Source organism: Trematomus bernacchii, unplaced genomic scaffold (assembly GCF_902827165.1).
Source record: "Trematomus bernacchii unplaced genomic scaffold, fTreBer1.1, whole genome shotgun sequence".
Taxonomy (NCBI): Eukaryota; Metazoa; Chordata; class Actinopteri; order Perciformes; family Nototheniidae; genus Trematomus; species Trematomus bernacchii.
The window spans coordinates 1,708,556-1,723,077 of NW_022987767.1; the positions used below are offsets into that span (position 1 = coordinate 1,708,556).

General features: G+C 39.3%; 1 protein-coding gene across 4 annotated transcripts in view; it reads right to left on the reverse strand.

Annotated features, from left to right (window-relative positions):
* Positions 1-14,522, reverse strand: part of adcy7 (adenylate cyclase 7) — a 100,489-nt gene that overhangs the window by 47,149 nt on the left and 38,818 nt on the right. For all 4 annotated transcript variants that reach the window (XM_034148390.1, XM_034148389.1, XM_034148388.1 and 1 more), the window contains exon 2: positions 8,892-9,530. In XM_034148390.1, coding sequence (XP_034004281.1) covers positions 8,892-9,056 — 165 coding nt within the window. In that variant the 5' untranslated portion in view covers positions 9,057-9,530. The remainder of the gene's footprint in view (positions 1-8,891; positions 9,531-14,522) is intronic.

The following is a 14,522-nucleotide window of genomic DNA, read 5'->3' on the forward strand; positions in this document are numbered from 1 at the left end:
GCTAATTTTCAAAGCATCACACTAATATCTAAAAAAACCTCACATGAAACCAGATGTACGTCTCTGTAATATGTGCATTCCTTTTACTTTGTGGTATCTATGTGTGGATTATCAGGAGGGTTTTAATGATAGAGAGCTGTGTTTACATAATCAATGAATACATAAAAAGGAGTTCAAATCAGAGAACAGATACAGCTATACTGTAGGTAATGTTCAACACATCACATCAATATAAAAAAAAAACTCACATGAAACCAGGTTTACTTTTGAAAATCCTATTTATGAAAAAATGATGCTGGCAATAATAAATGTGTATTTCTATATGTTTCAATGAGATGACAGAATACGATGATATTGATGAGATACCGTTTGAAGCTTTTTTGCTTGGAGGTAAAAGACAAATTCTCAGTTTGAAACCAGGAAGAGTCTGAGGGACACTAGGGGGAGTAGATATGTTTTATACATAATGAACCCTTGTGTTGTGTTCGAAAGCTGTTACCGTTCATGGTGTTCGCGGGGCAATTTTGACCCATGATTTATCTCAGCCCAAAACACAAAAAAAAAATGACTATCATCCAATATTGTTTTAACTACATCATAACTAACTTATTATGTATTCATAACCGTACAATCCTGTTGTAATTTAATGTTACGGTATGGCCCAAAACACATTACACCACATATTGCACACGTGCATGTGTGTGTTCAGGTTCAAGTGTTAGTCTACATATTCTTTGAGAAAGGTTGAGTTCCCGTGGGGGGAGGGGGGGCAGAGGGAGGGGAGACCAGGGTGCATGTTGCGAAAAATTATTGTTACAGTTGATGAAGGGGGTGGGGTGTCTAAAGTCAAAGATGAATCTTGATTGGGCCAAATTTGACCTCGAGTCACCCACAACAATTCTGCTGGGTCTTCCCAGACCCGAACACCAAATGTAATGTAATGTATGTATGCTGTAATTTGCTAAAAACGTGATTGAGTGTTCGTTATATTTTAGTATTTGGAGAGTCAACAACGTTTTTTTGGAACCTTATTTGGATAAGATGCCCCTCGAACCGCAAAACACCATGCCGGCTAAAGCTAGTAGCAGGAGCTGTGTGGACGCTAGCATGCTACTGGCTATCCGGGAGATGGTCAAGGAAGTTATTCAAGAAGAGAATAACGGTCTCTGTGAAGACATCAATCGGGTCATCTCTCCGATAAAACCAGAAATAATCTGTATTAATTGCGTAATTTTTTAAGTAATACAACAACAACAAAATCCCAATCAATCCGTCCGAATGGCTGTTAATTAGTTGGGTAATGTTACACAAAGTTCATGATCTGATGCATAGTAGAGGAGATAATGATGGTGACTCAATAAATAAAACATTTTGGCCATTCAACGTTAATAAATACATCGATTTGTTGGCAACTATTTTGATGATTGACGACTATTTTGATTCTGGATTTGAGTCATATTTCAAGAGGAGATCGAGTGATTCCAGATCATTTTAATGTCAATATTGTGCAAATGTGTGAGGTAGTGCTGTCGTTTTGCAATTAGGAGATTGTTGGTTCGATCCTAGTCCCTGCAATCAGCATGTAGAAGTGTCCTGGGGCGAGATACTTAACCCCAAATTCCCTTTTCAAAATAAGCATCAGAATACTCTAGAAAAGAGCTAAAGGTCCCCTATGATACTGTTTTTCATCAATATATTATAGGTCTCAGATATATACAAAACATTTCACTGAAGTGTTTGGCTCCAAACACCAAACAGATCATTGCAGCATCCCATAATCCCCTCTGTTTCAGCCCTGTTTCAAAAGTGCTGATTCTCTGTCTGTTACTTCAGATGAAAATAAGGAGCCCCTCTGAGAGATATTTGGTTAGAAATAACACAATGGTGCTCTAGGAGGAGATTCAGGTGATAAGGTGGGGGGTGGGTTACCTTGGTTGGTGATTGGCTAATGGTTACACAAGCCAACACATCGTTATGACATCATAAAGTGGGCCAAAATCTGATCAGCTCATTTTCAGACAGGTTTTTATATAAATGGATCAGGACAAAGAGAGAGAGAATCTTTTTACTTTCAGAGTCTCTTTACACAGAGGGGACACATGGTGATGTAGAAGTGACATGAAAAAGTGGATTTTGCATAATAGGTGACCTTTAAAGACCCCAAACAACCGCTTAGTATCATCTCTCAACCAATCAGAGCCTTGTACAGGTCTCACAAGTGTTTTCCTCTCAGCGTTGCTCTTCATCCGCTGTCGATTGGAGAGGAGTTATATAAGTTCGACTTTTTGACACCGGTATCCAACCTCTCTAACAGGCGCACCCCCCCCCCCCCCGAGTCCTTAGGATTTAACAACAGCGTTACACAAGCTCCGTCATTCGCAGCATTTTCTCTTTGCTCTTCTCTCCCCCTGGCAACTGAGTGAGCAGGAAGACAGAGGAGGAAGATTAATGAGAGAAGGAAGAGAAAGAGGGAGTGACGGTATTTCCCGTGATAGATGAGGTGGCTGAAGAGTTTGTTTATTTATTGCATACTAGGAGCAACTCAAATGAATGAAACACATGTGGGACATATCATTTGTGTGTATTTGTCTGAGCAAAACACTAAAATAATGGTGTTGTATGTATATTTGGTGTACATAAATGAGTACCAGGAGACAATGTTTGGTACTCAGGGCTGCCCGCGCAAAGTTATGTGTTCAGCCCCTCTGGTTCGCCAACGTCAACGGGTGGGGGGGGCGGGCGGTGGGGGGGTGGTATTGAACGTCGACGGGAGGGGTGTGGGTGGGTGCTAGTGGAGCACGCGTGTGGAACTCGCGCCGGAAGTTGTGGCACAATTCCGTTGTACACACCGACGTTAACAGCAGCCCCGTCTGTGCGACCGGCGACCGGCTCTGTCGTCCAGTGATCGAAGCGCCTTCTGGAAATGTTTCACAAGTCCGTCGGTACGTAAATGCACTTAGTGAGACAAGTGACTGTACGCACCAGTTATGTGCACCCCTGGATATATATATATAGTTTGACTGAATTAATTATAGACCAATTTATTTATATAGGTTATTAATTTTGCAATAGCACTTGGAAGTGCACAACATCTTGTTTATTTTTAAATGCATTATTTGGTGTATTTATTTTTGAATGTTTATTATATATAACTTTATTTATTATATTTTATTTTTATCTATATGTCTTTTACATTTAATTTGAAAGGAAATACACATTTTGAGGTGATTTTATTAAGTATAATTAAGTTAAGTAATCTTAAAAAAAAAAAAAAAAGCCAAAATAATTGTGATTTTAGCTTCTGACGTAATCACGCCCCTGGGATGGATGCATTTCAAAGGAGTGTGTGAGAGTGATAGATATTTAGGTACAATGACGACAGAAAGGGAGTGTGCCATAGACTCAGCAGCAAGACAATGGAGGGAAGGTTAAGATAATAATAAATAAACGTATTATTAAGATGTTTTTTCCAACAGGGGAAAGTCATTATATCTGTCACTTCACTAAATGAACCACTGACTGCTATGCTACCTGCCATTATGCCAACGTCAACAGCATATTCAATGAATACCTGCCTTTTCCTCACATAATTACCCTCTATACACTTTGACAGCTACATTGTTTTAACCTCCATTTCATACCTTAATCCCCTCTTGGTTCATTTTATTCTATTAAGTTGTCAACCAAACCCTTTAATGGTCTTGGTTTTAAGCGCAGCAGGGGAATGTATTTAGCAGAAAGAAAGCGCCTCAGTGAATAGACTTCGTGTCATCGGCAGACTTGTTTTCTGTTGAAGTATTTTTGAGTAAAACTGAAGCATTAACAGCTGCAGGCTAGCTCACCCTGACCCCTGACCTCACTGCGGAGAGAAAGGAAAGACAATTTCCTGCCAGGGAATCATCAGCATTATGAAACTGTGATGTTGTTGAGGAGATGCACTTCTTACTTTGTGCCTTTTTTTCTAATCTAGGGAAGTATGCGTCCTCTACTTTCGAGTCTATTTCAGCGATGATGTGCTCCTTCACTTTCAAACAGTTACACAATCACTCTCTCATTCACTCGGCTAGTGAAGGGGAGTTAAGAGCTTCATCCAAGTAGATGTCGAGGGAGAGGACAGAGTTTTCAATTTTTCACATTTTCACAGAGATTCAAACTGACCATCCTGCGCCTCTTTACATTATGCTGCATGTGAATGTATTAATGTTCAAGATGAGTCCCCATACTCTAACCAACTCAATGAATCATCTCTGCACCATCGAAGGTATAGAAAAATACAATGGGGCATAGTGAATCTCTAAAATAAGTCTTAATCTATTTTATAACAATTATTATTTGCATACTTCCTCCTAGTGGATAGAAATATATAAAACACCTTACATGTATTGCAGCCCAGTGCAACACCTTTACCAAGTATAAAGCATAAAAACGTACCCCAAAGCTAAAGGATAAAACTTAATACATGTTATTTATAGAGCGCTTTTTAAGGTTATTTAAAGGTCACCTATCATGCTATTTTTAGGCAATAGCATAGGTCTCAGATATATACAAATATATAAAAAACATGTCTATGAAGTGTTTTGCTCAAAATACCAAACAGATCACCCATTCTAGCCATGCCTCATATTCCTCTATTTCACTTCCTGTTTCAAAAGTGCTGATTTGGGGTATAAAGCTTTAAAAAAATAAAAAGGAGGGGGCTGAGCTCATGCGGGACCCGGCAGCTACTGTCTACACTAAATACTGCGGTGATGAAACGCCATATCATGGATTATCAAGGATTATTTCTGAAACAGTATGGAGCTCAAAGGCTTTCTCTCTTGCCGGTTATACCACAAGGTGAGTTCCTTTATATTTCCTGCTTCTTCACACACATGCTCTCCAGTACAGGTTAGCTCTGAGTGTTAGCGATGCTAATGTAAACACCGACCATATTACGTCAAAAACAATCGGGCATTGTTTCTGATAGCAACTTTCTGATAGTGCCGTGGGTCCACATTTCAGATATTACGTCATATCGGACGCAAATCTGGATCAGCTCCGTTGTAGCCCCGTTTTTAGAGATTTGGGTACGGAGGAAAAAAGAGAGGGTTTTATTTTCTGACGCTGCGTGAGTTCCCCGACACACCAGGGACACATTTTTATGTATAAAAGACATCAAAAAGTGAATTTTGCATGATAGGTCCCCTTTAAGACACTACACAAATATTGTAACAGAACAAAAGTATGTCCTGTGACTTGCTTCAAATGTTTGGATAAAGATGGTAGTTTTCTAATGTTGTTGTCAATTCAATATTTTTGTTTTTTTTAGAAGCATTTAACAAACACCATTTCTCAAAACTCTACAAATTCAAGAGCTGTAAATGTCAGTACTTGACAGAAGACGACGAGTCAATGAAAGAGTCAATGGATCACAGATATAGGTCAGAAGTAAAGTCAATATCGAAGTACCTTAAAGTACCTTAAAGTGCCAGGCATCTAATCTAAAGCATCTCACCTAATAATCACATAGTTGATAATAATAAGGCGCGTTCACACCGCAGTACTTTTCCCTGTACTTTTCCCGTTTAGTTCCGTTAGTACCCCTGATGTCGCGTTCACACCAAAAAGAGTACTTAGTGCCGGGAACTTTTACCCCCATTTTTAGTGCCTGCTAGAGAGGTGGTACCAAAAAAGTACCAATTTCTATTGGCTGGGCGAATTGCAAACCACGCCCCGTAAAACTCTGAAAAGTTTTTTGAAGCCGCCATTGTATTTGCTGGCATTAATGGTAAATGGACTGTACTTATATAGCGCTTTATCCAGTCTTTAAGACCCCTCAAAGCGCTTTACATACTACATGTTGTTCACCCATTCACACCCATTCATACAGAGCAGTGTACCTTACTCTAGGAACTAACATTCATACACATTCACACACCGTTGGCCATCGGGAGCAACTCAGGGTTAAGTATCTTGCCCAAGGATACATCGACATGTTGACTGCATGGGCTGGGATCGAACCCACAACCTTCTGGTTGAAAGACGACCGCACTCCCTTGCAGCCACAGTCGCCCCTTAGGCATTAGCATTATGAGCATTAGCCCAGCGCACAAACGCAGAGAGACTAACTTATGGCAACACAAAATAAAACGGCCGGGGACTTCGGGTGACAGTATACACCGTGAAGTTCTTGCGGCCTGCCAGTAAACCCAAAGCAGAAGAAGACGAAGTGACGTCAGCGGCTCATTTGCGTAATCTTCCCTCAGGGAAAAGTACTCCGGTGTGAACGCGATTGGTACTTAGTGCCCTGGGGTAATAAGTGCCGGGGCACTAAGTGCCGGCACTAAGTACGGCAAAGTACTTGGTGTGAAAGCGGTTATAGTGTATCTAATTTGCTTATCTGACATGATTTAATCAATTAGCTGTAAAGGATATACAACAGAAATGGACGACTAAATGTATGTATGGTGTGGGTTAAACTGCAGAACCAGGTGTCTATGTGTCACATAAAGATTGTCATTGTTAGCTCAACTAATCAAAACATTTCAGCACAATTAGAGCATTGATTTGCGAGCAGCCTCGGATGTTTAGTCCTAACTCACTGTCTGAATCCCTCATTTCATAGTTTATGAGCCATTACGTGTGCATTAGAGTCCACCTGTTCTCAACTGCACAATAAGAAGCATTGTGCTCAAATCTGAGGTACCTGCTTTGCTCCAAGATGAAAGCACACCTGTGAAGTTACTTAAAGGCTCAAATGACTGTAAAACTGGATGAAGAAAGTGCAAACATCCAGCAATTTTCGTTATTACTGTTACATGTGAGTTCATTTGTGTGTTAAAATCAGCTGAAAACTCATGACTCAAATGTATACACCATTTCTTGAGCCATCTACTATCTTGATGTGTCATTCCTCTTCCCAGCAAGAGTACACAAATACTCCAAAAACAGAACAAGGGCATATCAGGTCAGGATCTGTCACAGCATAGTAATGCATTTGACATTTAAAGCCATGTATACTGTATGCACGACAACCCTGTGCACATCTACACAGTTTGACAGTGTCTTGTTCCCACCAGCTGGTAAAAACAAGTTGTACAACATAATTGGTTATGTCAAAGGGAGAAAAATGACAACTAGCCAGATAATCCCAAGCTTTACCAGAGAAGGATTTTCTGGCCTTTAAAGACGCAACTAGAGAAGCTTAATGTCTCTTCGAGGAAAGTAACTGTCGTTCATGTGCAGGAGTTCACGAGAACAACTGATGCCAATCATTCCTCTGCCTCAATGGCTGCTGATTGGTGGGGTAATGTTACACAGATTCACAGTCTGATGCACAGGTGTTGAGTTACAGATAAATGTGTTTTCTGCACAGTGAAGGAGATTATAAAAACTTCAAAAACAGTGGCCAACGGGCAACCCAACAAAAAGAGTACTGTGTTGTTCAAGAAGTTGTTACCACGGGGAAATGATCGCCTACAATTTTGACAATATATTTTCTGGGTGGGTTAAGGTCAATTCTTTTTTTGAGACGGAAAAAGTGTCACATTTCTGAAGTTTCAGGATTTTCTATTTTACAGTGAGATTAATGTCTAAGGCATTTGATGATGTCAACTCAGTACTGATCAACATTTCCCCCCATTTTCTGACATGTGAGACTCAATAACAAATCAATAGACTGTGAATATATCAACTTTTCTGCCTTTTAAAAGTGTAATAAACAATGCCTAATGTCTCTTTGCAGGAAGTACTCATCATTTGTGTGCAGGACTATAAATAAATTAATGAAAATGACTATGAAAACCTCACTCACAGTGGCTGACAGGCAATTAGCTCAACTTAAATTGAGGCAATTAACTTTTGCATTTCATCACTGACCTTCATACTCTCCATGACCCAAGTTAAATATACAAACAAAGCAAACATTATTTATATTTTTAACAAACACATAGATGAACACAGTCAAGGAGATAATCACAGTGACTTGAGGGCAACTCTTACATATGATTAATAACCTAAAATACTCCCCATAATCAATGAGAAATCTGCAAACAAAGCAACACTTATTTCCATTTTCTAACAAACCCCTAGATAAACACAGTGGCTCACACGCTAACAGCTCAACTTAAACCGAGGCAATCAACGTTTGCACATTATCATAACCTAAAATACTCTATACGATCAATGTAAAACCTGCAAAAAACGCAACATTTCTCTCTGTTTTTAACAAACACATAACAGGGTTCATACACTTTTTTACCAATGATTTTCAATGACTTTTCCATGACTTCTCCCTGACCTTTACCTAATTTTCCATGACCAAAAAAATTACTCTTTCTCATGCGGTACCACTGAAAATGGTTTATTTTAACATGGAACAGGAAAATAAGGTCTGCATATGAAACATGTTGTGCCTATCTAAAACAAATCAAATAGTAGGCTCTACACGCTAAAGCTACTAAAATCTCTCACCAGCAAAATACCTCGACAGTTAAATGCCATTTTACGTTTCATTCCTATACGATACAGTATTTATTATCATTATAGTATTATTATTTCGGCGATTAGATCAAATATAAATTATATTTGATGCAACTTTAGTTAAATTTCCATGACTTTTCCAAAACTTTGGGGAAAATATTGTTTTCCATAACTTTTCCAGGGCCTGGAATTAGCATTTTGAATTTCCATGACTTTTCCAGGTTTTCAATGACCGTAAGAACCCTAATATAAATGAACACAGTGAAGGAGATTGTGACAAACTCCAATTACAGTACAGGGGCTCAAGGACAAATAAACTAACTTTTGCATATGATCAATAACCTAAAACGCTCTCCATGACAATCGAGAAATCTGCAAAAAACGCAGAATTTCTTACAGTTTTTAACAAACACACGGAAGTGCAGACTCACCAGTTGCAGGGCGAAGAAGAGGATGAGGAGGATGACACAGGAGAGCATGGAGAGGCCCAGCAGCAGCACCAGCGGCTGGTACTGGCTGATGTACGAGAACTTGCGGTACAGCACCTCATTTTTCAGCTCCTGGTCGTTCAGCAGGTATTTCCCTTTGGCTGGCATGGCTCTCACTTTCTCACAGAGGCATATCAGGTGTTAACAAGGAGCGCCAGGAGCAGGAGAGAGTGTGTGAGTGTCTCCACAGCAAGAAGTTTGTTGAAGAAGATGTGTTTTAGGGGCCCCTTGCTAGCTCATGACGCTCAAGTGTTTTTCCTTCGTCGTGGCATTTTGAATCGTTGCCTCTCTTGTCCACCAGTCGTTACTCTCTGTGTCTCTCTCTCCTTTTGTTCCCTCTATCCTCTGTCTGGAGTTGGCAGGCAGACCCTCTTCATCCTCTGCAAGCCGCTGTGTCGCTCCCTTCAGTCCAGAGTAATAAACCCGAGGCTGGGAGACACCGAGGAGAATGAGGAGGAGGAGGGGAGTTTAGGAAAGGGGAGGAGAGGGGTAAGGAGGAAAACAGGAGGTAGAGAGGGCAGCAACAAAAGGTCATCCCAGGTTTCAGGGTGTAATGGAGAGGGGAGGCTGGCAGATCCACTCCTGAAGGGGCACAGGGAAGGAGGGGACACAAAAAGACAGACATTTTAGAAAAAGTTCAGAAGCAAACATGCAAAAAACAAGCTCAAGGTAAGACTTTGAAATGTTAATGGGCTTACATAAAAAGAAAATGGCTTTACTATCTGAAAAGGAACCTGGTAGACGGGAAAATCAATTATTGGATTTGAAGTGTTTGCCAACTATTTTCACCGATTAATTGGTTTGAGTCACTTTTTCAAGAGGCTTTATTTTGCTTTTTGGGGTTTTCTCTTCCCTGTAGTGTGTTCTATAGGTTTGAGTGCATGTAAATGGTCTGCAAAGGCTAAAATCCCTGTGTTCCCCCCACACACTAACAATCGCACTTCTATTGGCTAGCGCTTGTGGTGGAAATCATTGATATTAACTAGTCAAAGAGATGTCTTTCTGGTCCTTTAATCTTTTGCAAAAGAGGCAACATGAAGAGTAATGTCTCCACAGCCGAGTGCAACTTCTCAAAGTCAAGAGAGAGCTTTTATACAGTTACAATGAATATGCTTAGTCATGAGATAACTGAACCATGACCCTATCAGAGTATAATAGACCCATCATCAGATCACTGTGTGGTCACATGACACCTTGTCACTGATCACCTTCCTGAGTGCTGAGATCTACTGTCTCTCGACATGTAAGGCTTACAGAATTGTATTATTTATATGTTAAATATAACATCATAGCATTCAATTCTCTGATAATCATAATTTCCATTACACGCTCCAACACATTGTACGTGATAGGCTAAGGGGCAAGACATCTCTAAGAGGTTGACCAATCACAACAGAGCCGGCCAGCTAACCAATCAGAGCAGACTGGGCTCTGGTTTCAGACAGAGGGTGAAAAGAGGTGCAGCTTTTTGAACATTAAAGCATGGAGACATGTCACAGTAGAGACACTAAATACTGATATGATCATAACAATTAGCATTATAGGGCCCCTTTAAAAAAAAAAAAATCAAATGAGTCAAAATGACATCATTCCAACTATTTAAATGTGAATATTTTCTCGTGTATTTTCTCGTGAAACTGAATATCTTGAGTTGTGGAGAAAACCAGACATTTGAGGACAACAAGTCAGTACTGACGGACACTTTTCACCCAAAAACTATTAAAGCTTTGAAAATAAACCAAAGATAAAGGCATGGAAAGTTTATTTACAAGCACATTTCCAACAGGCAATTCAAAGTGATTTATTGAAAATATTAAAGGTCACCTATCATGCTATTTTTAGGCAATAGCATAGGTCTCAGAGATATACAAATATATAAAGAACATGTCTATGAAGTGTTTTGCTCAAAATACCAAACAGATCACCCATTCTAGCCATGCCTCATATCCCTCTATTTCACTTCCTGTTTCAAAAGTGCTGATTTTGGGTATAAAGCTTTAAAAAAAAAAAAATTGATAGAAAATAAAAAAGCAGGGGTCTGAGCTCATGCGGGACCCGGCAGCTACTGTCTAAACTAAATACTGCGGTGATGAAACGCCATATCATGAATTATCAAGGATTATTTCTGAAACAGTTTGGAGCTCAAAGGCTTTCTCTCTTGCCGGTTATACCACAAGGTGAGTTCCTTTTTATTTCCTGCTTCTTCACACACATGCTCTCCAGTACAGGTTAGCTCTGAGTGTTAGCGATGCTAATGTAAACACCGACCATATTACATCCAAAACAGTCGGGCATTGTTTCTGATAGCAACGTTTCTGATAGGGCCGTGGGTCCACATTTCCGATATTACGTCATATCGGACGCAAATCTGGATCAGCTCCGTTGTAGCCCCGTTTTTAGAGATTTGGGTACGGAGGAAAAGAGAGTGTTTTATTTTCTGACACTGCGTGAGTTCCCCGACACACATATTCATGTATAAAAGACATCAAAAAGTGCATTTTGCATGATAGGTCCCCTTTAAGCCAAAGTGAAACAGAAACACATTATAAAGTGGATTCAATTTCAACACAAAAAAACTGGAAATGTGAGCAATCGCTAAAACTTGAGACATAAATATCCGGATCCCTTGATGAACACATGCTTATTCATACGTTAACTCCTCGATTACCACAAGCCAGAAAGCCCCGTCTCTGTTTACACCAGCAGTCCTGACTCAGTTTTAGCGAGAACTGTCTTGATCTGCTACACAAGAGAATTAAAGCAACGGATCTGGAGCCAATTTACTAAACAATACAACGTCTGGGAATGAACTTTGGAGCAACCACAAACCGCTTTATTCTCCTCGAGCAGAAATAACAAAGGGGACAAGGTTACAGGAATAAAAGGAGACAATAGAAACACAAAACAAAGAGAAACGTCTTCCTTTGCTTCCTGAGTGAGGAACCATGTTGCAAAATAACTTATAGAGACTGAAAAAAGATGCTAGGCTCAGTCAACACACACAATGTCCATAATATGCATTAATTATTGCATTAACTGGATAATATCTTAATGAAAGCATATCTAAAATGTCAATAAAATGTATAATGTTCTGATTAATATGATTGTATTTATTATTTATTTGCTCAGTCCTCAGTTGGTATATGGAGCTGCACAATTTGGAGAAAATAACTAAATGAGACAATTCTTAATTATACAACTATTGTGATATGATTCAATATATTAAAATCAGAAGAGTTTGATTTGTTTTTAGGAGGATCTGTACCAGACGAGGACTTATTTTTAAGTCTGAAAGACACTGTTTGTTGGACGTCTCTGCGATTTGGATATTGCACTAGAATATTGCGATTGTGCTGAAATGTTGATTAATTGTGTAGCCCTAGTGGATATATCTTATAGCAATTTGAGCTGCGAAACAACTCCTTACAATCAAGACAGTCTCTTGATACCACAGTTATAAGAAGAGGCAAAGAAGATGCATTTACATAGAGTGTGGTTTAAAAACATTGTGTGTTTTTACTATTTATAGGTATGTGGTTGAGTAAAATGGCTATTTTGGTATTATTATATTAACTATTAACAACATTTCTCCCAAATGTCCAATAGAAATGTTGTCTATTTACAGAAAGTGGATACAAATACAATATATGAATTCCTGATTATATTTGCATGGAAACTGTTGAAGATTAATCAATTGCTCTTGAGGAAAAGCAGTCAAGCTTCTATAAAGTTGCATTATGGAATATGTAGGATCCTGGTTTTTCTTTTGCTTTACACAAAATATCTCGGTGTCTGCTTCTTTGTTTTTGACTATTAACAGAAAATATTTTACTTAAGTGTTTTCAGACCTCAAATAATGGACTGTAAACAAGCTCATATTCATTTTTTAACACCACAATACTAATGTTTAATCTTAAAAACAGTTCAGAAATCATTATTTGGTGAAATAATCTTGTTTAAATAATAGTAAAACCACTTTTCTGCAGTGGTCTCTTTATTCTTTCCAGAGCTGTGCATCCATTTGAGAGAGAGAGGAGGAGACGCCGGCTTGACGCTCAATAGAAACAATGTGAACTTCGCACTGCTGTCAATAGAAAGCTCATTTCCTCTGGTTGTTATATCTCTGTCTGAGAGTCCAGTGTGTTCAGCACTGCTTCATGTTTGTCCCTCACATAGCAACTGCGACAGATGCTATGAGCCATAAAAAGAAGAGAAAGCAGAGCAAAAAGGCACCTGTTGGGCTGTGTGTGAGTGAAAAGTCAAAACAGTGCTCACATCGTTCAGTAGTCGCAGTGTCATGAGTTAATAGCCAATTTAGAAAATGGACCTTAATAGCCAGTATGTAACGTCTGCACAGTCTATTGTGCTTCCTGCCACTTGAATACTGCATGAACGTTAACCCTTGAATTATGCTCACATTTTGCACCTGTTGTTAGGGTCTCTTCCTATGGCTCATCTTCAAATGTACTAATATACTTAGTTCTCTGCTCTTTCCAGATTCTCTCAATCCAATCCACTCACTCTTCTCCCATATTAGCTCCTAGCCCCTCAGAACAGAGATCTATCTATCTATCGATCGATCTATCTATCTATCTATATACATATATATTTGCTCAAATTGCTTGTGGGGGGTTGTGGAGTTATTAGTCTGGTGTGCAGGTGTGAGGATTACAGTGCGTTAAAATGTGACCATTTTGAGCAGTTCAAAGGGTAGAGAAGGTGGAGAGCAGGAGCAGAAAGTTTCTCGGTGCTTAGATTGTAACAATGTATCAGGTGTGTGTATGTGTGTGTGTGTGTGTGTGTGTGTGTGTGTGTGTGTGTGCGTGCGTCCTAGCATTACTATACTTGTGGGGACCTAAATCTGTTCATACAGTCACGTGTGGGGACTCGCCTCCCTTATGGGGACATAATTAATTAATTAATGAAGACTTGGTTAGGGTTAGGGTTAGGCATGTGTTGGTTATGCTTAAGGTTAGGATAAGACTCCAGGTAATGCATGTAAGTCAATGTAATGCCCCCTGAAGTGATGTAAACATGGTGTGTGTGTGTGTGTCTGTGTCTGTGTGTGTGTGTGTGTGTGTGTGTGTGTGTGTGTGTGTGTGTGTGTGTGTGTGTGTGTGTGTGTGTGCGTAGAGAGTTATTGTAGACAGCTTCAGGAAAAATTACAGTGAAACAGAGACTAGCATGGGAACTTCTTACTCATTTGAAAATGACCTAATCCATTTTTTCATAAACATGCATTTCATTTAAAATGCATTTCCCCTCAATATGATTTTCTTTGGGTTTTTTTAGAATTAGTTTTTTTGTTTTCTATATATATTTTTTTTTTTTCTTCTTCTTCACAAAAAACACTCTTTTCAGATTCAGAACATACTCTAAGCCTAAGGCATGTTTATTTGTTTTATTTTATTTATACTGTATTGAAAAAATGTGTTTGTATTTTTGAACAAATGTATGCAGCAAAAGACAGAAGTAAATCTTAGAAAGCAAAGAAGAGAGACAGTTTCTGTCTGAGAGGGAGCGAGGGAGCCGTATCATCTCCAGACTTGACTCTTTATGCTCTGGAGGACGGTA